The following is a 25,055-nucleotide window of genomic DNA, read 5'->3' as shown; positions in this document are numbered from 1 at the left end:
TCCAAAGGATGCCATAACTTAAGAGCCACTAAAACGATAACTTATTAACATTGATAAGACCTAGGAAAAGACACCATTGTTCCATAATCTTGGTTCCTACTTAGCGTTTTGTTTTGATTTTTAGTAGATTTATTTTTCTTCCATGAACTGGAGAACTAATGTGTCACTTCCAACTTTTTCTGTGTCTGGATTTTTCAATGTTTCCCAAAGTGGGCAATACAGCCCTCCAAGGGGGAGGTGGGCACTACGGGTCGGAAGTGATTCAACAACAACCTTCAAGAGTCACTGTAAGAATTAAACCGGGTGCTGCCTGTGTATTTCTTGGCACTAGCCTCTCTGTGAGCGACAGATGTGGCAATCTGCTTCCTTTGAAACCTTGTGGGCACAGTGCCACTCCGCCTACTGGGTGGCTCTATCAGAGCGAACCTGATGGCAGTGCATTTGGTTTGGGCTAGCAGGCGAGAAATGGAAACTTTCATCATGATCATTTAGAAGGCTGTTGGCAATGTGTGGACAGGTGCTGACCATAGATCTATGTATGAGTCTAAGACCTCTGATTGGACAGAACAAATTTCCCGATGAGACATCGCTCTTCTGAGTGAGGAATTGTTTGTTTTCATGAAAAGCGGTAGCTGATGAGAGGGAGTTGCTCTATGGTGTGAGTCTGGGTGGGGTGGGGTGGGGCCAACCAATGCTGTCCCAGAGGGTGGGTGCCATTCCACAGGACTGTAAGGAGTAAGGAAGAGAAAAGACCAGGCTTTCGGCTCCCATCAGGAGTTAGTCTCAGACACACAGTATGATGTGAGCTTTGCAATGTGACCTGGCCCTCTGTGTTACCTTTTTTGGATGCAGGGGTGTGGTTTGCTTTTTAAGTGTGGCGGCAGCGGTTCACAGGATGTTTTTGACATCTAACCAAAACATCCACTTCAAGGTCAGGTCAACGATTCAAAGTTGAAACATTTGGGTTTTCTTGTAGTCAAACCACCTCACTGCCATGGCGTAGCTTCTGACACAGTGAGGCCACCGTGGGTCAGGGTACAACGACCCCAGGGGGTTTCTGGGACTGCAACACTTGTTTACAAGAGTAGAAAGCTTCGTCTTTCTCCCACGGAGCAGCTGGGGGTATCAAACTGCTGACCTTCAGGTTAGCAGCCCGATGTGTAAACACCATGCCCTGGGGATTCTTCCTGAAAATGCCACTATTCACTTGGACAGTGGCCACCGAGAGTGAGAACACAGTAGAAGCAACTTCGGTTGAAAACTCAGAGAGAAAGGCATTTGACTCTGAAATGCTACGTCATGCTCAAAAGCAGATGGATCCGCCCCCATGAAGGCTACAAATAGAGAGGGAGTGCGGGGTGAGTCCCCGCTGCGCTTGAGCATCCAGTGAGCCTTAGAGGGATCACCACATAGGATCAAACACTGAAGTGCTTCCCGAAAAATGCTCCACCGCTAAGGATGCTGGGGCCACAGAAGGTTCAAAGGTCACTGATTTGTCTTCTGTTTTGGCAAAAAGAGTGATCAAGTAATAAGGCATTCAAGTTATTTAGGACAAGGGTTTACAGTACATCAACCTATAGTTACTTAACAATAGTCACTATATGAATAATTCATGTATTATTTAACACCAGGTCTGCTTTACAATACAATGTATATATTATATGCACGTGCATGCTCTCCTAGATGAATATATATCGCTATATAGATACATCTGGAGCACTGGTGGTGTGGTTATGCGTTGGGCTGCCATGTGCTTGTTCAGCAGTTCAAAACCACCAGCAGCTCTGCGGGACAAAGACGGGGCTTCCTACTCTCTACAGTTACAAACCCTGTTGAAAACCCCCAGGGGCTCACTATGATTTAGCAGTGACCCCAAGTCAGTCAGTGAGTGATCAAGGCACATGTATAGACATATGTGGTGCCGTGAGCCTTAATATGGCTCTTTTACCCTAGTCTCAGTAGCTCCCCCAAATGACCGAGTGGGATCATGCACCTAGGGCGTGTGTAAGCCACGAGGGGATTGGTCATCTTTTGTGACAACCACCCCCCCTCCGCCCCCCGCCCCCGGCTGTCAAGATGAGCCCCCTTTGAAGCAGCAGAGAGAAACCGGAGGGCCTGGGAAGAGCACGTTCCAGGTCTCTGTCTGCAATGGCGGCAGCCGCTGAGGCTAGATGGATCACGGCTGTGGCGGACACTCGGAGGGTGGGGCACCTTCTCCTGACCCATGGAACTACGGGGCCAAGGACAGGCGGGCTGGCTTCCTGGCCCACGGAGGCAAAGGCCAAGGGACCACGTGGCTGAGAGGCTGAGAAGCGGAGACGTGGCTGCTGGCTGAGAAGACCAATGACTGTGACCTGGCTGTTTGCTGATCCGGACTTGTGGTAACTTATTAACGTCCCTAATTAGCCCCCTTAATTGAGTATTGCGTGTGAGTTCTGTGTAGTCATTGCAACAAATAATTGAACACGGCACAGCTGAAGAGTGTTGTGGGAGGAACGGTTGGTGACAGGATGGTAAGGAGGCTGGACCCTGAAGGCTTGTGGGATCCCTGCCTCTCGGCACTACAGAAGCCAGAGGAGGTCACAGAGGTCAACCCTCCATCGCCAATACTTGCAACATACATGTCTGTAGGCCTATCTGCACGTCTCTGGTCAGATTGTGCGTCTAGATTATTCTGAGTGTTCTCAGGGGTCAGAGCCTCAGGTAGTTGATATAACACAACCAGGGAGAGTTTAAAACAGTTGACCCATTGCAGAGATGTCGCAGAAGAGTTAGAAGGAGATATTCACCCCTTTCTGTCCCCCCCCCACCAAATTCTTGTGGTGTTAACCCATGCTCTGGCCCTCAACACCGAGCTTGGAAGGAAGTTAGAAACGGCCGCTGGGAGTCTGGGGGCGAAGCCTGCCCTGTGAGACCCCGTCTGAGCAGGAGTGCAGTGGGCGGCTCACCAGCCCCTAGTCTTTGCCAGGCGCTTGGACTACATCCTGACAGGACTGTGACTGGCACCCCCTCTTGTGGGAAGAAGATGCTTCTGCTGTCAGATGCCCCTAGCAAGGTCTGACCACGTTTTAAGGGTGTGTGGATGGGGCGGAATTCTGACGGGTTGTCATCCCAGGTTTGGGGGGCCAGGGTGGGTGTTAGTCCGTGATCTCTGGCTTCGGAGCCCTCCCAGGGGGCTTAGATGAGAAGGCCATCCTGAGACCACCACTGGGCCCCACTCGGAAGTGCTTTCCCGTAGCGGGTAAAGGATTTTTTCCTTGTGAGGGAAGCGGGAGGAAAACAATCTGGCGACAAAGATTATGTGGCAGAAAGCCGGGGCTCGGCCACCTGGACAGCAAGCATCTCGTTGGCAGACTCAGAAGGACTTCAGCCTCACAGAGCAGGCAAAGAGGGAACAAATTCAAAGGAAGTAGCCCTTCTCAGTGGGGTACAATGGCCTCCTGCCGTTTGGACTGGCTTGATTTCCCTGCCAAGACCATCTGGGAATTTAGACCATCTAGTCCCCGGAAGCCCCCCTCGTCTCTTACAAACCCACGTGATAAAGTGTCGTCGGTGCCCTAGAAAGCCACGGCCCGTGGAAAAAGGGTGACCGAGCTAGTTCTCATCTGGGGTTTTTCCGTTGGGCCAGATCTGCAGGGAGGTCCTGGGCTTCCCCTCCAGCTGTGACCCTGGGCCAGCTCAGAGGCTGTCCACACAGTGTGAGAGAGCCTGCAGCCAAGGACCCCAAATCCCCGTGGAGGGGGCCATGACCGCAGACGTAGCAGGACAAAGCTGGGAAGGCCACCGCACTCAGGCTGAGGGTCCTGTCCCTCCCAGTCCCCCATAGGGACACTCAAGAGACCCCTCCATGAGGGGTTAGGGATGGCATCCCTCACCAGCCCAAGGACCAGACCCAAACACAACTATCGTTCAACATGCTAACAAGCATTTATTGTCCCTATCCAGCAGAAGGCTCTTTTCCTACAGGTGTCTCAGGAGGGAGGTGACAAGTCGTGACCTGGAGGTTCCCCAGGACTGCAGCCCTTGGGCTCAGGGACCATGATGTGACCCTCACTGATGGCAGGGAGGGTGGCACCAGCAAGGCACGGGGTGATGAGGTTTGCTGCCGTTGTGTTCGAACAGCCAGTGCTGTGAGTGACTCCTCGGATCAGCCAAGGCTCCTGGGTCTGTGATAAAGGGAGCAGCAGAGAGGTGGGCACTGAGGAGAAGCCGCCGGGCCTCCACTCCCCGCTGGTCAGGCGCGGCCTCTATGGCAGGCCGGCTGGCTTATGGCTCTCGGACTTCTGCTTCCTCTTGCGGAGTTGACGCTGGAGCTGCAGCTTGTTGGTGAAGAACATCTGCTTCCAGCCAATGTCCTCAGCCAGGGCCCGCATGTCGGGGGTGATGGTGTCACACGCAGACTGGACAATCTGCTCCCACAGTTGGTCACACACACACAGCTGTGGGTGGAGAGAGTGGGGATGGGTTACACGGCTGATGGAGGGGCGGAGTGAGCGAAAGCCGCTCCCTTAAAACACACAGACTTTGAGCAACTGGGAGGGGAAGGCAGGGTCTTGATAGGACCCGTGGGGGGACAACTTTTTTCAGGACTGCTTCTAACTCTGAGGCCAATAAGAAGCCATAGCACCATTGAGAAAAGAGGAGGGGAGCCAGAGACTTTTGGAAAAGGGGAGGGGGCGGGGACAAATCATTGTATGGGGTGGATTCTGACTGAAGGCGCTCCCCTGGGAATGAGAGCAGGAAGGTCCTCCGTGGGATTTTCAATGCCTAAATTTTTGGAAGTCGACTGCCACCTACTGGTGGACTCAGACTTCCAACGCTGGAAGCTTGTTCATTGTGTGCAAGCCCATTTCGCAATAGAGCCCTGGTGGTGTCATGGGGACAAGTTGGGCTGTTATCTGCATGGTGGGCAGTTCAAAACCACCAGCAGCCCTGTAGGAGGGAGACTGGGCTTTCTACTCTGACAGAGAGTCGCTGTGAATGAGCAAGGCCTCGGTGGCAGTAGGTGAATGGACAGTAGACCATTTTAAACAAGAAAGGAGACTCTAGAAAAGCAAATATAGGTTAAGAAAACAGCCCCTTGTGGAAGGGAGGGGGCAGGGGGGACTTGAAAAACGTAATATATTTTTAGACTTATAAAACACTGCCTTCCGTTCTAAGGGTCGTTTGTTTTGTTTATCATGTCAGGTACATGTTCCAAACATGGGGGCTCTGGAAATGTGGGAAGGAGTAGCTGTGAAGGAACGAAAGGCCCATCTTCGAAGTGGAACTGTAATGGGAGCAGGCTGCTGGGTGTGAGCCGGCAGAATCTATTACTGCGGGCCACCTTCAGATCTGGGAAGTCAGAGACAAGCACTGCCTAGTCTGTGACAGAAACCGTGCGGTGTCTGGCTAACGTGCCACCTTATTCTCCCACAATTCCTTGTTCCTAGGAGTCAGGGGAGGAGCCCTGGTGGGAGTAGAAGTAACATAAAGGCTAGCTAGTATGGCCGGGCTCTTGTCCCTGCCACGGTGCTATGGTGGCCCTGTGGGTCGAGTAGGGCAGCTCCAATATGGCAGAAACGAGCCTCCCATTGGCCTACATGGAATAGGAACTATCGGTGAGAAGGCATGTGTTACTGCATCACAGCGAGGGAGTTTGGAGTGGGGGTGGAGGGGTTCGATCCCAAGACACAGCTTCGAACCTAGTCTATCACAACATCAATTTTATGGAATGTTTGGGTTGGTTGTTTTTTTTTTTAACTCTTTTCTAGCATCCCTACTCATACCACTCCTGGTCCACCCTTGGCGCTGCCCTGCTCTGCTGCTGTGTATCTTAACTTCTTCCTGGACAGGGAGAGACACAAACAAACACGCGAGCCTTCTCGCTATCCCTTCAGGCCCACTGCGGAACACAAAGCAGCCTGCGTGCTTTACTTTGACAGGCCATGTGACCGTGGAGAACTAGAATGAGGATCAATTCAACAGCAGGGAGCCTGTTTCTTAGTAACTGCATTTCTGCAATATAAACATTTTACACTGAAAGTATTTACAGAAAAGTACTCTTCAGTTGATGTGCAAAATACTATCCACCTGAGACCACCAAAGGACTCTCTGGGTAGTACTCATTAAATTAAGGTACCAGTGCCTTGGACCAAAGCCCTTTTAAGCGTGCATTTGGCGCCCTCTGGTGGTGGCACGCGCATGTAACATCCCTAAGGGCTCATGAAAAGTTGAGAGGATTTCAGTGTTTATGTAACCCAAGGGCTGCTAACTAGTGACGTCTGCAGTTCTAAACTACTCTGGGAAAGAGTTACAGTCTCATCTTAAAACCCACAGGAGCAGTCCTACCCTGTCCTACAGGATCGCCATGAGTCGGCATGTGAGTTTGGGTTGGTTTGTCTAGTTAAAACCTGTCTTTTCACAAAAGAAGGGGCTAAGATTCAAGGAGGGAGGAGGTGCTGCCCAAGGCTGAGCCAGGACTAGAACCCAGTGTTCCTGCCTCGTGCTGCTTTAAATACACCACATCAAGTGCCCATAGGGAAGAGGAGGCAGCTTTCTTCGCTTGCCCCAGATTGGAAAGACCTGACTTTCAACACAGGCGCCCTGGTAGCGCTGTGAATTACATGCTAGGCTGCTCACTGCAGGCCACTCTGAGAAAACAAGTGGCAGGTTGCTCTTGTCAAGCTGTCCCGTCTCGGAGGCCCTGCCTGCGGCGTCGGGACCAGGGATCACCTCTGGGGGAGTGTCTGGGGACCTCCAAGGACACCGGTCACCTAAGCAAAACCCACTGCACTCTGAAAAACTGCACACCTTCCTTCCCTTCCCCGCGGCCCTGACTGGTGAGGAGTTTGACTAAACTACTGGGATAAAACGAGCCCTGGTGGCCTGGTGATTATGGGCTGAGCTGCAAACCACAGGGTTGGCGGTTCAAAACCACCAGCCACCTCATAGGAGAGACCTGGCTTCCTACTCCAGTCAAAAGTTACAATCTTGGAAGCCCACACAGGCCGTTCTACTCTGCTCTATAGGTATTATGGACTGGATTGCATTGAGTTTGCAGGTATAAATAATGGTCTTTCTTCTCCCCCCAAAAGGAGGAGAGAAGTTGGATAAAAGCAGAGTCAAGGGTTTTTATTTGAAGTATAAAAGTGATTGGGGGCAAGGGGGTTTACTTGGAAGAATGAACCAATAGAGAGACTGGAAATCAGAACTAACTATGTCCTGTTGAACTGGATTGATGGAGCGTTGGTGGGGCTCTCAGCTGCTGACTGAAACGTTGATGGTTCAAAGTCACCAGATACAAGAGAAGAGACAGCAGCATATCTGCTTTCATGCACCTGCCAGCCTAGCAGTTTGTGGGGCAGCTCTCTGTCACCTGGGTCAGCTCAACACCCACCACCACACCAAGATCCTTGATTGGGTCCTGCACCAGCAAAAGGACATTAGAAAAAGCTGGTGAACCGTGCACAGGATTGTGTCAACATTGGTGCTTGGTTCTAGTCAAGGTGTCCTGGTTACATAAGTATTAGGGGAATTTGGGTCAAGGGGTTTTGTAAACTCTTGATACTATCTCTGCAAGTCCTCTGTAATGTAAAATTATTTTAAAACAACAACAGGCGGAAAAGGAGATGGCTGATAGCCTGGCGTCACCAGGAGGAGGTCCGGGAGCCAGGTGGCCCTGGCCTTGGACAGGGGAGGAACACCTCCATCCTTAAGATCACATGGACTTGGACACAGATGTAGTCATCATAAATGTCTCCCAAGGAGTTTGATGGAAGCTTTTTGTCATTCATAAAGGGGCGCTGTGGTTGGGTGCCGTCATGTAGGTTCTGAAGTCACCCCATGTACAACGTAGCCAAACACTGCTCAGGCCTGCAGAGTGGTTGTTGAGCGCACTGTGGAAACCACTGTGCCATCCATTTCCGAGAGGGTCTGCCTCCGTGGTGCTCCACCTTCCTAATGTCATGACCCTTTCATACAGTTCTTCATGTTACGGTGACCCCCAACCATAAAATTATTTTCACTGCTACTTCATCACTGTCATTTTGCTACTGTTATGAATCGGGCCACCCCCGGGAAAGGGTTGTTTGACCCCCAAAGGGGTCACAACCCACAGGTTGAGAACTGCTGGTCTACCTCTTTTCTCTGGCCCTTGACTTTACCAACGTGATGTCCTTTCCCAGGGACTGGTCTTTCCTGATCACATGTCCAAAGGATGAGAGGTGACATCCTGCTCTCGTTACTTCTAAGGAACGTTCTGGCTGTACTTCTTCCCAGACAGACCTGTGTGTTCTTTTGGCGGTCTGTGGTACTTTCAGCCTTCTTCCCCGGCACCGCCATGCAAATGCATCCGTTCTTGTGTCTTCCGTATTCTGTGTCCAACTTTCAAGTGCATGCAAGGCGGTTTAAAATACCATGGCGTAGGCCAGGCTTGCCTTCGTGCTCACAGGGACGTCCTTGCTCGCCGGGTCTTTAAACAAGTCTTGTGCAGCATGTTCACCCAATGGGATGAGACCTTTGGGTCTTGATGCTGCCTCCATGAGCATCATGGACCTATTGGACCCATCGATCCAATTAAAACGAAATCTTTGGCAACTTCGCTCTTTTCCCCCTCCATTTCTCATGATGTTATTTATTGATCCAGCTGTGAGGACTGTGGTCTTCTTTACATGAAGCTGTCATCCACACTGAAGGCTGCAATCCCTGGTCTTCATCAAGCGAGTGTTTCAGTCCTCCTTGCTTTCAGCAAGCAAGGTTGTGTTCACCTACATATCGCAGGTGGTGGATAAGCTGGCCTCCAATCCTGATGCCGCATTCTTCATCGAATCCAGCTTCTCTGATGATTTGCCCAGCCCACTGGTTGAATAATTATGATGAGAGGACACAACCCGGATGCACGCAGTTCCTGATTTTAACCCATGTAGTATTTCCTTGTTGTGTTCACACACTCCTTTTGATCCAGGCCCAGGCTCTGCATGAGCACAGCGAAGTGCTCTGAAATTCCCAGTCTCCTCAAAGCTATTCAGGATTCCTTACAAGCCACACAGTCGAATGGCCTTGCATAGTCAATAAAACACAAGTCAACATTTTCCTGATGTTGTTGCTCTGATTTCAGCAATGATATCCCTTGTTCCATGTCCTACCACTGTTGTTGAATTATCTTTAGCAAAATTGTACTTGCATGTGCTATCAATGATATTGTTCTATAATTTGAGCATTCATTATCTTGTGTCAATTTTCTTTGGAATGGGTCCAGATGTGGGTCTCTTCCAATCAGTTGACCAGGTAGCTATCTTCCAAGTTTCTGGCATAGACAAGAGAGTGCTTCTAATTCTTCATCAGCTTGTTGAAACATTTTAATGCATAGCCTCTCAATGCCTGAAGCCTTGTTGTGGACTAATGCTTTCAGTGCAGCTTGGACTTCTTCCTTCAGTACCACTGGCTCTTGTTCATAGGCTACCTCTTGAAATGGTGGGATGCCAACTAGTTAATTTGGTACAGCGACTGTATTTTCTTTCCATGTTCTTTTGATGTTTTCTGCATCAGTCAATATTTTGCCCACAGAATCTTTCCATATTACAACTCGAGTCTGGAACCCTTTCTTCGGTTCTTTCAGCTTACGCTATGCCGAGGTGAGCTTCCTTTTTGGTTTTCTAACTCCAGGTCTTCGTATATCTCATTTCAATACCTTCCTTTGTCTTCTCAAGGTGACCCTTTGAAATGGCCTGTTCCGCTCTTTCATTCACCGTTTCTTTCATCTGTTTCAGCTTCTCCATAATGAAGAGCAAGTTTGAGAGTCTCTGCTTCACATCCGTTTTGATCTCCTTTTTAAAAAAAATCATTTTATTGGGGGCTTGTACAAGTAATCACAATCCATACACCCATCCATTGTGTCAAGCACATTTATACCTTTGTTGCCATCATCATTCTCAAAACATTTTCCCTCTACTTGAGCCCTTGGTATCAGTTCCTCATTCCACCCCCTCTCCTCCTCCCTCCCTCATGAACCCTTGATAATTTATAAATTATTATTATTTTTCTATGTCTTGCACTGTCCGATGTCTCCCTTTACCCCTTTATCTGCTGTCCATCACCCTGGAAGCGGGTTATAGGTAGGTCCTTGTGATCAGTGACCCCTTTCTCCCTACCACCTTCCGCTTCCCCTCTTGGTATGGCTACTCTCAATATTGGTCCTGCCGAGTTTATCTTTCCTATATTCCCTGTGTTTCCAGCTCTTATCTGTACGCATGTACATGCTCTGGTCTAGCCAGATTTGTAAGGTAGAATTAGGGTTATGATAGTGGTGGTGAAGAACCATTAAAGAACTAGAGGAAAGCTGTATGTTTCATCAGTGCTATACTACACCGACTGGCCTGTCTTCTCTCCGCAACCCTTCTGTAAGGGGATGTCCAATTGCCTACAGACTGGCTTTGGGCCTCCACTCCGCATTCCTTCCGCCACCCCCATTCACATTGACATGATTTTTTTGTTCTGGGTGTTTGATGCCTGATACCTGATCCGATCGACACCTCATGATCACACAGGCTGGTGTGCTTCTTTCATGTGTTCACTTGTTTATCTTCAAGCCTTTAAGATGCTATATCTTTTGATAGTCAGGCACCATCATCTTTCTTCACATTTGCTTATGCACCCATTTGTCTTCAGCGATTGTGTTGGGAAGGTGAGCATCTCAGAATGCCAGATTATTAGAACAAAGTGTTCTTGTGTTGAGGGAGTACTTGAGTAGAGGCCCAATGTACATCTGCTTCCTTAATAATAAACCTATAAATATATGCACATAGATGTATTTCCCATCTTTATGTATAAATATATTTACACATGTACATGCCTGTATTTAGACCTCTATAAAAGCTCTTTGCCTCCTAGTTCTTTCCTCTATTTCCTTGTACTTTCCTCTTGTCCCACTATCATTCAGCTTTCATTTGGGTTTCAGTAATTCCTCTCGGTTACACTGCCCTTGATCAAGCCCTACCAGGCCTCCTACACCCTCCTGCCATCAATTTTCGGTCACTTGTTGTCCCCTTGTCCCTGGGTTTGTTAATACCCACTTCCTTTCCCCCGCCTCCCCGTCTCCTATTTCCCACCCCCCGGAATCCTCGGTCCCGTTGTTTTCTCCTCTAGATTGTTTATCCTGTCTATCTTATCTAGATAGACATGCAGGATCTCTTCTTTCTTTATGGGCTTTTTAATAACCTTTTGCTTTCTTCACGTATGGTGTCCTTGCTCATCAGGTCTTCTGTCATTAATGTTCAACACATCAAATATGTTCTTGAAATGTTCTCAAAGTTCAGGTGGAATAGACACTCAAAGTCATATTTTGGCTCTTGTGGACTTGTTTTAATTTTCTTCAACTTCAGCCTGAATTTACATATGCGCAATTGATGGGCGGTTCAACAGTCAGCCCCTCGCCTAGTTTGAGCTGCTGATATTAAGCTTCTCCATTGTCTCTTCCCACAGATGTAGGCAATTTTGTTTCTGTGTGTTCCATCTGGAAAAGTCTACATGTATGGTTGACGTTTGTGTTCCTAAAAAATGGTATTTGCAACGAAGAAGTCATTCTATCATGTGACCTCCCACTTCATTTCTATCACCAGACTATTTTCCAATTACTGTTCCAGCCTCTTTGTTTCCAACTTTTGTATTCCAATCACCAATAATTATCAATGCATCTTAGTGCATTGATCAGTTTCAGACTGAAGGCACTGGTAGAATTCTTCAGTTTCTTCATCACTAGTTTTAGTGGTTGGTATGTAAATTTAATAGTTGTATTAATTGAATTTTATTGTAGGTGTGGAGATATTATCCTGTCACAGAGAGCACTGTACTCCAATAAATCATGAAGTTTCCTTTTTGATCAAGAATTCCTCTAGTCTCTGTCATTCCCAGCCTCCTAAGTCCTATGACTGTCTGATTCAAAAAGCCAAATCCAGCCCATTTCAGCTTGCTAGGGCCTAGGGTTATCCATCTTTAGGACGTAGGTCCATTTCAGTTCTGAGGACTGTCAACTTTCCTTAATTCACACTTTGTACTGTCCATATTCCAATTATTATTTTTTTAAATCATTTTATTGGGGGCTCATACAACTCTTATCACGAGCCATACACACATCAATTGTATAACGCACATTTGTACATTCATTGCCCTCGTCATTCTCAAACATATTCCAATTATTAGTAGATGTCTGCGGTTGTTTCTTCTCATTTTGAGTCATGCCCCACCACCAACGCAGGTCACAAACGTTTTATTCCTTCCACATCATTAAAATCAACTCTACTTTGAGAAGGCAGCTCTTCCTGTCGTATTGTGAGTGTCTTCCCACCTGAGAGACCCATTTTCTGGCACTGTCTCTGACAGTGCTCCACTGCTCCTCAGAAGGTTTTCCGCGGCTACTCCCTCAGACGTGAACGGTCTAGCCCTTCTGAGCAGTCTATTCTTAGCAGGGGTGCCACTGAAGCCTGTTGACCTTGAGTGACCCTGCTGGTATTTGAAATACGAGTGACATCGCTTCAAGCATCATAGTATCACACAAGCCACCACCGTATGACAAACTGACAGCTAAGTGGTGGATTAATCGGGGATCTATCTATCTATCTATCTATCTATCTATCTATCTATCTATATAATATATCTCATATATATATATATCTCATAATATATATATATATTTCAATTCTAAATAAGAAACAAAACAGGGGACTGGGACATGGATGAAACAGCTTGGGGTAGAGTTGCTAAGAGTCAAAATCGACTTGATGGCAGTGTGTTTGAGTTTGGTTTTGGGAGAAAGTATATGTAACTTGTGCGTGTGTCTCTTTTGAATGTAATTGTATTTCACCTTGGAGTCTCTTTTCCCACTGTAAGCTCCTTGAGGGAAGGGATAATGTCTTTCCTCTCTGGGGCTTCTTGACCCTGGCGGTGCCGGGTGCCTAGGGCTGCCCAAACGATTGCTGAAACCAACGCAAACACTAAAACAACTTTGAAAAAGCTGATGGAGGGAGGGAAAAAAGAGGAGCTGAGACCAAGGGTTCAAACAGAAAAGAAATGTTTAGAAAAGAAAAAAAGAAAAAGAAAAAGCTGATGGGAAATGCTTCCGAGGGGCAAGCGTCGGGCCCGTTACCTTGGCGAATTTCCGAGAGGTCTGTGACAGCCTGCAGATGTCTTCGAGGTCCAGGTAGGACATGATGCTCAGGAGCAAGTTGTCCGAGAGCCGCTCAAGGAAGTCGACTTTACCTTGGCACAAATTGAGGACATACTCTATTATTCTTTCCCCGAAAACTAAGGCAACTTGAACTGCAATTCAAAGAAACCAACAAGGTTATCACGCGAAGTCCCCTGGAAGTTCCGATAGCAATTTTAGGGCACAAACTGGGAAGGCATTCCTTCCATCCCCAGCCCCCACCTCAAGAGTGATGCTCAATTTGGCTGACCCTTCCCGGCTGTCACCACGTTGCCTCAGTGACCAATGGCCCAGTTACAATGATGGCACAATCATAAAGGTCACATGTGTTATAAACGGCATCCACCCGGCCTGCCATGGCCAGGCGGCTCTAGGTGGTTAACAGAAATACTTGGCATCCTTTCTCAGATTTGCCCCCAAATGCACAAGGTTTGCAAGCATTCCCCTGTCAAGTAAAATTCAGAGCAGCTATCAGTGTATGTGACACGCCTATCTTTATACCTGGCACTGCCACATTTAAACTAGTGACATTCTCACAAAGGGAGCAAAGATAAGTACGTCCCAGAACACACCTAATGTTTCGTAAGAACAGCAAGCAATGATGTGAAAATACCCGTCGTTTCAAAGTGGAAAGATACATGGAAACTCTTAGCCACCCTTCAGCCCTGGAACTGAACTCATCCCCTTGTTAGAATAGCCAGCCAGCCGATCCAAAGGGCAGACTGACCCGAGGGCAAAGTCCAGAGGGTTAGGAGAGAAGGGGGGTGGAAACAGGAATCAGCGGAAGGAGTGGGGGAAGCACTAGGGCGTTGACAGATGGCAATGGACGAGTCTAGACAAAATAGGTATGAATTGTTGGAGGTAAAGCTGATGATCTGCTCTATAAACCTTCACCTAATTCACAATAACAACAACAAAACAAGAAAAAAGAAAGAACAACTACCCATCAGTTAAAAAGTCAAACCAAACTCACTGCCATCGAGTCCATGCTGATGTACAGCACCCCTAGGACAGGGTCGGACTGCCCCTGTGAGTTTCCGGGACTGGAACCGCTGACAGGATTATAAAGCCTTGTCTTTCTCCCATGAAGGGGCTGGTGGATTCGCATATATTCTTTAAAAATAAGGGGGTCCTTCTTCATATATCCCAAGCCTCAGCCCCTAAGACAGAATCCATTGCCATCAAGTCCAATCTGGTTCCTCAGCCCTGTGGGATAGAAGAGACCTGCCTGACGGGGCTTCCAAAGGAAGTGGCTACTTGTTGCGCTGCTAACAACGAGGTCAGCAGTTCAAAACCAGCCTGCACTCAGGAGAAAATGAGGCTTTCAAATCCTGGCAAGTTCCAGCCTTGGGACCCCACAAGGACAGCGGGTCACTCGGAGTCAGAATTGACTGGATGGCGCTGAGGTGGATCGGGGTTGTGAGCTTTCCAAGGCTGTACAGTTTTATAAAAGCCGACTACCAAACCTTTTGTCCTCAGAGCACCTGGTGGGTTTGAACTGCCAACCTTAGGTGAGCAAATGAGCTCTTTAGCCACCACACTACCAGGGCTCCACTGCGTCCTCACAACAACCAGTGCACAGTCTATGACGTGTGAAACCAAGTGAGAGGACTAAAGGAGACATCTGATGCTGTGTTTGTCAACAGACCAAACAGCACCCAGACAAAACCAGTAGTTCAAATGCAACTGGAACTACTTATGGAGGTTGTCTCTGGGAAGGAAGCCAGGAGTAACGAAGGAGGGGATCTCTACTTTGTAAGTTTTAAAAGCTGGGATGGCTTGAATTCAGGGAGTAGTACTTCTTTTGTGTCCCACACAGTGCCAAGTGCTTCGTTCAGTTCCTCCCGCCTGGGAGCCCTGGGAGGCAGATGCTGCTAATGTTTGCATTCTCACAGTGGAGGTGACTGGACACTGAGACATGGGAGAACTTGCATATTTGTGTGTTTGGAGCCAAGTATCAAACGATGGAGATGCCCCGGTGACTCAGCGGCTAAGCGCTCAGCTGCTGCCTAAAACAAAATAATTCCCAGGACCGCCTGACTGCTATACTAGAGTGTTGAAAAGCAAGGGAGTCCCTTGGAGGGCTCAGGTGGTCCTGACCCAAGACACCGTGTTTTCAGTCACCTCGTGTGCATGTTGGCCATTGAATCGGGAGGGCCGAAGAAGAACCGGGGCAACTGAATGATGGTGCTGGCAAAGAACACTGAAAGGACCATGGACTGCCAGGAGAACATCTGTCTGGAAAACGCACAGCCCGAATGCTCCTTAAAAGGAGCATTATAAATTATCAAGGGTTCGTGAGGGGGCGGGGAGCAGGGAGGGAGGGGAGAAAAAGAAAAATGAGCTGATTCCAAGAGCCCAAGCGGAAAGCAAATGTTTTGAGAATGATGAGGGCGACGAATGTACAAGTGTGCTTTACACAAATGACGTGTGTATGGATTGTGATAAGAGTTGTATGAGCCCCAATAAAATGATTTTTTTTAAAAGGGGGGAGGATAGGAAGATCTGGTCTCAGTTACTGTGGACATGTTATCAGGAGAGGCCAGTCTCTGGAGTAGGGTCAAGGATAGAGAGGAAGGCCCAGGACAAGATGGATTGGCACAATGGCTGCAACAATGGGCTCAAGCCCAGGAGCAAGGGTGAGGATGGGGCAGGACCGGCGGGGTTTAGTTCGGCTGTTGGACATTGGGCCACTATGAATCAGAACCAACTGGATTGCACCTAACAACAACAGAGGCATATTGCGGTGGTTTGGGACTGAACTCCCAATATCACCAAGGTCTTCCTGCATCTAGAGCGCCCTCGGAGGTTGTCTCTTAAGACCCACCCTGGAGGACCATCAGTGGTCTTCAGTTCCTATTCTCTCTGGCCCAAGCACCCCTCTCCCTCAGGCTTCTGTGGAAGTTGGCCAGAAAAGCGCACGGTCTGTCAGTTAATAGCACCTGCTAGACTAAGGCTTCTGGGGCAGTTAGAACCATGATTAGAAAAGAAAATGGATCATAACTCCAATATTGGATGTGCTTTGTAGATAGCTATCTACGATGATCTGTGTGGAAATAGGCCCATTTCCACGGTTAAATGAACAGGGCTTGCCTGGAGTGCATTTTATTTAGTTAAAAATAGACAGTCTTTTCCCCAGAATGGTTCTTTTTAAGGCCAAGAATGAGTCTTTACGAAATACTTGTTATCCAGGAGTGGGCTCACTCATAGATGCAATTGGGAGGCTGGTGCAGGACTGGGAAGTGTTTCACTCTGTTGTGCAGAGAGTCCCTAAGAGTCAACCCGACGGCCCCTAGCAACAATGTGAAGGAGGGAAAGAAAGATGAGGTGGGCATTGTCAGGAATCCTGAATTTTTTTCACTGGGTTGAAAATACGTGCAATCAACCCTGCGCCATCCCAACCATTTCCTCGGGGATACTTCAGCGTGTTTGCTCTTCATGGTGTCCGCTACCTTTTCCAGATTATTCCACCACTGTAATCAATCCAGACTGTTAACTATTTAAGGGAAAGCACAACAGAACCAAGCCTTCTTCCCTGAGAAGCCCAGCTATTGCATGTCGTAAGGTTAAATAAGAGACGTGTTCCTAAGGATGCTGGTTATCAAGGATCCCACCCAGAGTCTGCCTCTTTTTAAAGTGATGTGAAATAGACTTGATTTCCATGGTTAGTTCTCCAAATTTTACTCAGGAAGCCAAGATGCTGATATTGACGTCACTAGGCTACTGTGACAGTCAAAGGAGAATATGTGGGTGAAAGCACTTGCTATTATTAATAACTACTAACTGCTGCTAATAAAATAAGAATCTCTAGGTGACTTCTGGTTATAAAATCTTATCATGAAGGCTTTATTACTGCAGAGTTTAGGGTTCCTGGAGTAACTGTGATTATGTTCAAAGAAGACACCTCTGAAGTCATTGAAGACAAAGTGGGGGAATTATCCAGATTTGTCTCAAAATAATCGCATGGCAACTCGGAGCTGGGGTTGCTGAATGCTCAAGCGGGGTTATGGGACATGGGAGCTTGTTAAATCGCCCTGCTTCCTTATATTGGTATGGGTTTTCATATGAAGAAGGGGATAAGAAGCAAAGGGGTAAATTAGAAGAACATTTCTATTATTAAGTCGCAAACAAAAAGCAAAAACTCCTACTGTAATCAAGTCAATGCCACTTCATGGTTACCTATAAACAGAATAGACCTGTCTCTGTCCATTTCCAAGACTGTAACTCTCTATGAGAAGAAAGCCCTGTCTTTTTCCCACAGAGCTGCTGCTGGTTTCGAACTGCTGACCTTGCAGGTGACCACTATACTACCAAAATGCTAGGTAATTTAACACTACTTCTGAAGCAAGCCTTGATATTCAAAGAAATAGAGAGGTGTCCCTTTTAAATTAATTCAAAGGTTTGTTCCTTTGGCTATATTTTCAAATGTTTTTTTTCCCCATTAGTTTCTAGACTAAAAGAGACCCCTTTGAATGAAATTATATTTACAAGATTTAACCTTCATAGGTTTAATTCCAACACACATGTTGACTGGAAATCCTAAACACGTCAAAATACCTCCCAAAGGGAAATCTCAGGACATGCTAATGGTTTCTGTTTTCCTAAGAAGGCAGTGTTCTACTGTTTCTAATACAGGATTCCATATCAATGCTTGGCAAGACGGCATGTTTGGGACTCCTCTGGCCTCACTGATTAAAGGCCTGAACCAGTGAGCATGACATCGGGACACGTCCCGTCCTTGCCTTGGAGATGGGAGTTCTCCAGGAAGTCCTCGTGAGTTTCTCTGACTTCTCCGGGCTTAGCTGCTCGGTACTCACTCCTCAGGGAGATCTTCCACCACCGGAAGACGATCTGTCATGGAACAGAAAGTGATGGAATGTAAAACTGGCTTCACTGCCAACAGCTACCACCAGGTCTGCAGTGTTGAAGGCTCAGCCTAAAACATACAATGGGGCTCTGCCTTGACCTGCAACCAATGGCATGGAGGCGGCCGTATCTGACCTCCTCTGGCTTCCCAAGTGCCACGAGGCTGAGGTCAAACACGCCTCCATCGTCCATCCTTCTTTACCTTAATCTGACACCAATGACACTCTGCATCTATACTGGGTTCGAGAAGTCACTGCAAAGACCACACAGAACTCACAGACCACACTCATGGTTAAAGGGGTTTGTTGGGGAAGTCCATAGGTTAATATCGATCAGGATCTGCAAACATCAGGATACAGTCATTGGTCCCCTCAGTCAGCAGCCAAGTCTCTTTCTCTCTCCGGTTCTTAGCCTCCAGCCACATGGTAGCAACTCTCAGGTCTTCAGTCGCTCAGCTATGTGGTCCCTTGGCCTTTGCCTCCATGGGCCAGGAAGCCAGCCCACCTGTCCCTCTGTCCCACAGTTCCAGTCTCCGGCCAAGATGAGGAGAAGGTACCCCTAGTCTTGGCCCTGCTCTTCTGAGTCTCCGTGTCACAATCCCCGATACGTCTGGTCTTGGTGGCCTCTGCCACCGCAGGGATGTGCTCTTCTAAAAACAGTCCCAGGATTTCTCTACTTCTGCTTCAAAGATGACTCTTCCTTATAGCCAGGGGGTGGTAACCAAAACCGACCAATCCCCTCTCTTCGTGTTATACACGCCCTGTTTGATGAGTCCCACCCAATGGTTTGGTAGAAGAACCATATTAAGAAATTTGAGCATGTTCCCAAGATGTGAGGCTCGTGTGCCCATCTGATCTCAAACTGCATGCAAGAGCAACATGGAAAGACTGACAGCGCCGATCAGCAAAGGATCTGCAGCTGCCACTTGCCTTTCCTATAACATTCTCCAGGACCTGGACAATTTTCCTACGTCCAATTTTCCATCAGCTTCCATGTAGATGGGTGTACTGGGTTGATTTTGGCTTTGTACTTTTTATCTATTTTCCTCCCCTTTACAAAAAAAAAAAAAAGAAAGAAATTTCACCACCACCACCACCACCCACAAGGGGATGAACAACAGAACTGTGGTGAAAGGAGACAACAGACGGTGTCAGATATGAAAATAATAATAATTTATAATTTAACAAGGGGTCACGAGGGTGGGAGGGTAAAAATGAGGAGCTGATACCAAGGGCTCAAGTGGAAAGAAAATGTTTTGAAAATGATGATGGCAAGGTATGTGCAAATGTGCTTGACACAATTCATGACTGGATTGTTATAAGAGCTGTAAGAGTCCCAATAAAATGATCTTTAAAAAAAGAAAGAAATTTCGGACTCAGCAGTGGCCACGGCGCACACAGATTCTACTCCTCTGGCAGCTCTCTCGATCCCTCGGCAACCGTGTCTGACAGACCCGGTAAGGCTGAGATTGAGAGATCTGAGAAGTCGACATGGAATAAGACAGAGCGCAAGAGAAAAACCCACTGCCTTCGAAAGAAACGATCGAACCAGAGAAGCAGGCGAGTTGTCCTGAGGCGGCGCCGCCAAAACGCGCTGTACATCCCTGAGCACTGCCTTCTGATTGCCCTCTTCTAGCTGGGTAGCTTTGTACCGCGAAGGGGTTGGATCTCATTGAGATGAAGGTGCAGCCCAGAGCGAAGGCGGCGCGCCTGCCGCTCCCATCGGCCTGTCTGGCCAGCAGGGAAGGGAAAGAACTTGCCTGTTGGTGCAGGCAGCAGCCAGGTGGGGGGACAGGGAACACACATACAGAGAAAGCAAAGCTGGGCCAAGGCATCCTGCAGGCGTAAAATGCAGTTGAATCGGAGTGTCATGTTTTTGTTTCAATGATTTTCATTATTGGAATGCACAATTTTTAAAATATGCAAATAAAAAATGTTAAACCTGGGGGGGAAAAGAAAGAAATATCACTGCACCACATCAAGCCCAGCTGAAGCTTGAGCGACGTACATCACATCAACTGGGAAACAAGGGCTGCTGGCCGAGCAGTCTCCATGGAGGCTTTCCCGTGCAGAGCAACCCCAGTCTCTGGGCTGGCTTCCCCTTGGGGTCTTCGTCTTCTGGAAGAAGGTCGCTTTCCTTACTCAACCATTCGGCTCCTTTCAATGCTGTAGATTTTCCACCACATCAGAGACGTGGTGGAAACCGGGTGAAACTGTTCACCACAGATGAATGAGTAAGCCCAGGTCAGCCCACGCTCATCCATGCTTAATGATGGCCCTGTCCCGGACTGTAAATTGGAAAAGAGGCCTTGATTCTGTAGGGACGTGCTGGGAGTGGGGTGGCGGTGGGTGGAGATGCCAGGCAGACCATCTTTTGATGTGGTGAAAAACATGGAACAGTGTTCACCACTGGATCGTGAGTAAGCACAATTCAGCCATGCTACCTTACATGTTTGGCAATCCAACACTGCCATTCTTCTTCTGATGCCTAGGTTCTCAATGCCCCCTTTTCAGGAAAAAAAATTTTTTTTTCAGTACCCCTGGCAATTAAAAACATTTGTACATTAGCCCATGACCGAGGATAAAGTATAGGTATCTGCTTTTGCAGACTCCCTCATTGGCCCTGCACTGGCTCTGCATTTCCCTCCAGGGGGCGGTATTGTCAAGTTTGAAAATGTCAATGGGCAGAGTACTTTCAGTGCTGAACCTGCTAATAATACCCTGGGCATCAGTGGGAATGCCAAGGGTGATGCCCACCTGACCTACGATTTCTGCTGCCTTCATGGCCCTGTCAACTAGTGGGTCTGGGGAGACCATCCTTAAGGTTTCTCCAATATATCTCCTCTTTTTACACCTGGGGGCTGGGCAGTTCGCTGTGATGACAGGACACCTACCAGTGTGAGGAGACAAAACCTGCCCTGGACATGGGTAAATGCTGTGAGGGACATGGGTAAAGGTGTGTAAGGGGTCAGACAGTGCCGAGTGAGCAAGTGGAGGGCTTCCAGTCTCCCCTCTCTAGCACTACTACAAAAAACAAGCCAAAGGCCCTGCACCCATTGTCCTCCAGCCAAACCTGGGGCGTGGTGGCTCCAGGTGTGATGGACAGAGTACAACCACTCCATGGGGTTTTCTTGGCTGTCATTTTACAGAAGGTGAGTTAGTTAATTGTGCCAGCCTGGCCGATAATCACATGTGGTGCTGGTTGAAAGGCGGAGGGATAAATGGGTGGTGAAGCCTCGCCTTTCTAGTTCTCGGGTCTCTTGTTTTGTGATGGTTGCATCGGGTGCAGCTGCTTTAGCAATTCCCTGCTTCAGCTTGCAAGATGAACTTCCTACAAGACATCCCCAAGGAGAAGCCGCATGGATCTATCCCGATGCAGCCCTGGGTGCTGGAGCAGCCGTGTGGAGACCCTTGCCAGTGCTGAGATGCTTGCACGTTCACGGACTCAGCTTTCCTCCTGCAGTTGGCATCATTGCCTCTGTTTTGTGAGGTGGAGGACATTGTGGACTGGTGTTGGGTTAATGGGTTAATGTTGGACTTGTGGGCTTGGGCAGCATTGGGTTGGGATGTTTTTGTGATGCACATTTTCTTTACATAAAACTCTCTCTTATACGTGAGTCGCCGTGGATTTGTTTCTCCAAAGTACCCAGACTAATACAGAAGGAGTCCTGGCAGCATGTGGATGCTAACTGAAAGGTTGGCAATTCAAGTCCACCCTGTGTCTCTTCCAGAGAAAGACCTGCTCCTCCTAAAGATGACACCCTAGAAAACCCTATGCAGGAGTTCTGCTGTGACATGGGCTCTCCACAAGTCAAAACATCCAGCAAGAGTCTTTTTTTAATGTAAATTTTTAAAATTTAATACATCATTTTACTGGGGGCTCTTATAACAATCCAGCCAGCCATTATATCAAGCAGACATGTGCAATTGTTGGCATCAACAATTTCTAAACATTATCTTTCTTCTTGAGCCCTTTAATATCAGCTCCTCTTTTGCCCCCCTCCCTTGCCCACCCGGTCACCCCCCCACCCTTAAGATATTATGTATTGTTATTATTATTTATACATATCTTATACCACCCATTCTATCCCTTCACCTATTATCGAGGGGGCTTATTCTGCGGTCATTCCTATCCATTCCTTCTTCCCCCACTTCTTTCCCCTTCCCTCCCCCTATCCTTCTGGAATCACTACTCCCATTACTGTTTCTGAGGGGGTTTGTCTATCCTGAGTTCTGCTGTATGTACATCGGTCTAGCAGGATTTCCAAGGTAGGACTGAGATCCTAATAGTGGGGGAGGAAAGATTAAAGATCTAGAGGGGTGTTGTGTGTTTCGTCCATGTTAAACTGCCCCCTGGATGTATTTTCTCTTCCGTGCAGCCCTCTGCATGGGAATGTCCAGATGGACTTTGGGTCTCTTCTTTGACCCCTCTCTATCACCTTGAAGAGATTCCAACAACAATCTTGACAAAAGTGGATTGCCATGGGCCACTGGTTAGATCCAAACCACCAACCTTTGGGTTAAGCAACTGAAAGCAAACTGCTTATGTCACCTTATGGGCCGACTAGCATTCCTCACAAACCCACTGAAATCTAGTTCATCCCAACTCAGTGACCCTGTCGGACAGAAAAAAACCACCACACAGGGCCTCTATGGCTGTGGCATTGATGGAGGCAGAGGATCAGCCAAAAAGAGGAAGACCCTGAGATAGTTAACATTTATTGTGCCAACAATGAACATATGTGGGATTAATTGCAGGGCAGAGAGATAAATGGCTCAGCGAGCCTTGCCTCTCGTCTCTTGCTCTTTGCTCATGGCTGCCTTGCTTGTTCTGTGCCTCAATATGCAAGTTACACTACCTGTGGGACACCTAACTGTGTCGCTGTAATTTGAGGTTCCTTCAAGACCTGCTTCGCCACACCATTGGAATTTACATCTCTTGAGATGAGGACTGTCGGACCCTGTCGTCTGGCTGGCTGTTGGTGACCTGTCTTGCTGTGACCAGATAGCTTGAATTGCTCTACAGAGGACTACCCAGTGGCCCTCAAGACTTGAAGGACTGCCGGTTGTCTCACAACTGTCTCACAGGAGTGAGTTGCACTGAGCCATTTGTACTGCTTTATGATTTAATTAAGTGTTTACTTCTTATGTTATTGATCTATCTATATAAAATTATTAGCATTCTGGTTTTGTTTCTCTGGAGAACCCTGTCTAACACAGACCCCAACAAGATGGACTGACAGCGGCTGCAGCCACGGCTCAAACACAAGCACAATGGCGAGGCTGGCACAGGGCCGGGCGATGTTTCGTTCTGTTGCACATCGATCGGGTTACTATGAATTGAAGCGGACCTGAGCATCTAACAAGAAGTGCAATCTTTAGGGAAGCAGATCACCAGGGCCTTTCTTCTGAGGTGCTCCCTTCTGATGGAGCTGAACTATCATCCTTCAGGTTAGTAACTGAAATGCAAACCACTGGTGCCACCCAGGGACCTTTCTAAAAAAGAAGGAAAAAACTCACTGCTACCAAGTCAATTCCCACTCATAATGCCAGAGCTACCCTAATGGGCTGCTGAGATGGTATGAGACAGTAACCCTTAACAGGAGTCGAAAGCCTCGTCTTGTCTCCCACAGAGGGGCTGGTAGCTTCAGACTGCTAATCTTGTAGTTAGCAGCCCAACGTGTAACTGCTGTCCCACCAGAACTCCTCTAGGGACCCTTCTTCTTTGTACTATATTGCTGTGAAAGCAAATATCAGATTGAATTTGGTCACCAGAAAAGCAGGTGTTAACAGACAAGTGATGAGAGACCCCAGTCGCAGGCCTGGGGCCAGTGGAGCCCCAGTGGGCCCTCTACAAGAACATGTGCCAGGTAGTTCCCCTCCGTGGCAACTGTGCCTACCAGATCATGACAAAATAAGCCACCCTTCTAGCCAGGCCACACCACCAAGGCCTTGGTTGCATGGGGGACTTGGGAACCACTGGAGCTCTGGGCCAGGTGTGGCCCCAGTGCTGTGTCTCTGAACGTACTCATCCCGGTAGCTTCCTATTTCACACCCCATTCAGCTCATCAGCAAAAAATGATTTCCGGCATTCGCTATGATAATGAGTAAGCCCTCTGGCCCTGATTGAGAAGGCAGCCTTTGAAGTGCTTGTCATCAGGCCTCTGGAGGGAGGATCCCCAGGGCACAGACTGAAGCTAACTTACTGAGATGAGAAACCTGCTGTCCGTCTCCTCAGAGAGGCAAAGGAAATTACTGAGGAGGTGACAAGGGCCTCAGAAAACATCATAAACACAGCCAGTCTTCTGAGCCTTTCCTCAGAGCTCTGATGGTACAACAGTTAAACTAACAGAAAGGTTGGCATTTCAAACCCACTCAGAGGTTGATCTACACTGCAAAATATTATGGCCTGGAAAACCCTATTGGGAGTTCTAGTCCATCTACACATAGGTTGACCAGGAGTCAGAATTGGCTCACACCGAACAACAAGATTTCCTTATATACAGCCTTCATTATGCAACTCAGCACCAGACAGGATACCCCCCAAACTCCAAATCCATTGCCATTGAGTTGATTCTGACTCACAGCGACCCTACAGGGCAGAGATGAACTCTTTTTGAGAATAAAAAGCTCCATCTTTTTTCCTTGGAGCAGCTCATGGTTTCGAACTGCTGACCTTGTGGCTAGTGGCCCCACACATAACCCACCACACCACCGGGACTCATTTCAATTCACATAGACATAACGCATTATGTATTTGCGTTATGTCTTTTTGAAAACCTGAAGATCTACACATACTGTCTTCAAGCGCCTCGTCCTCATCCATTGTGAACGCCTTGTTAATGACCATGCCTGGGAGAAAAGCTTGGGAGATGGTGTATTGGGGCTGGGAGCGAACAGGAGTGTGACTGTATGTGCCCAGGTCTCACTGATCCCGCCAGTGAGCAATACATGACTGTCTTGGTACCAAAACCCAAACCCAGTCCAATTCAGTCAATTCTGTCTTAGAG

The 25,055-nt window shown here is 47.9% G+C and overlaps 1 protein-coding gene and 1 non-coding gene across 2 annotated transcripts in view; one reads left to right on the top strand and one right to left on the bottom strand.

Annotated features, from left to right (window-relative positions):
* Positions 1–3,903: 3,903 nt before the first annotated feature.
* The window catches only part of FBXO36 (F-box protein 36), an 86,524-nt gene continuing 65,372 nt past the window's right edge, over positions 3,904–25,055 (bottom strand). Inside the window, exons 2-4 of the mRNA XM_004701821.2 lie at positions 17,923–18,031; positions 13,121–13,293; positions 3,904–4,439 (exon numbers count right to left, since the gene is read on the bottom strand). Of these exons, the coding sequence (XP_004701878.1) occupies positions 4,248–4,439; positions 13,121–13,293; positions 17,923–18,031 (474 nt within the window). The 3' untranslated portion in view covers positions 3,904–4,247. The remainder of the gene's footprint in view (positions 4,440–13,120; positions 13,294–17,922; positions 18,032–25,055) is intronic.
* On the top strand, positions 18,861–18,988 carry LOC115872082. The gene has a single exon (XR_004047638.1). It is a non-coding gene; the product is annotated as a small nucleolar RNA SNORA44 (small nucleolar RNA).

This window comes from Echinops telfairi, unplaced genomic scaffold (assembly GCF_000313985.2).
Source record: "Echinops telfairi isolate 266 unplaced genomic scaffold, ASM31398v2 ScPeMD7_3;HRSCAF=10, whole genome shotgun sequence".
NCBI classification, from domain to species: domain Eukaryota; kingdom Metazoa; phylum Chordata; class Mammalia; order Afrosoricida; family Tenrecidae; genus Echinops; species Echinops telfairi.
The sequence above is the reverse complement of the archived record's forward strand: the minus strand, read 5'-3'. Positions and strand labels throughout refer to the sequence as shown.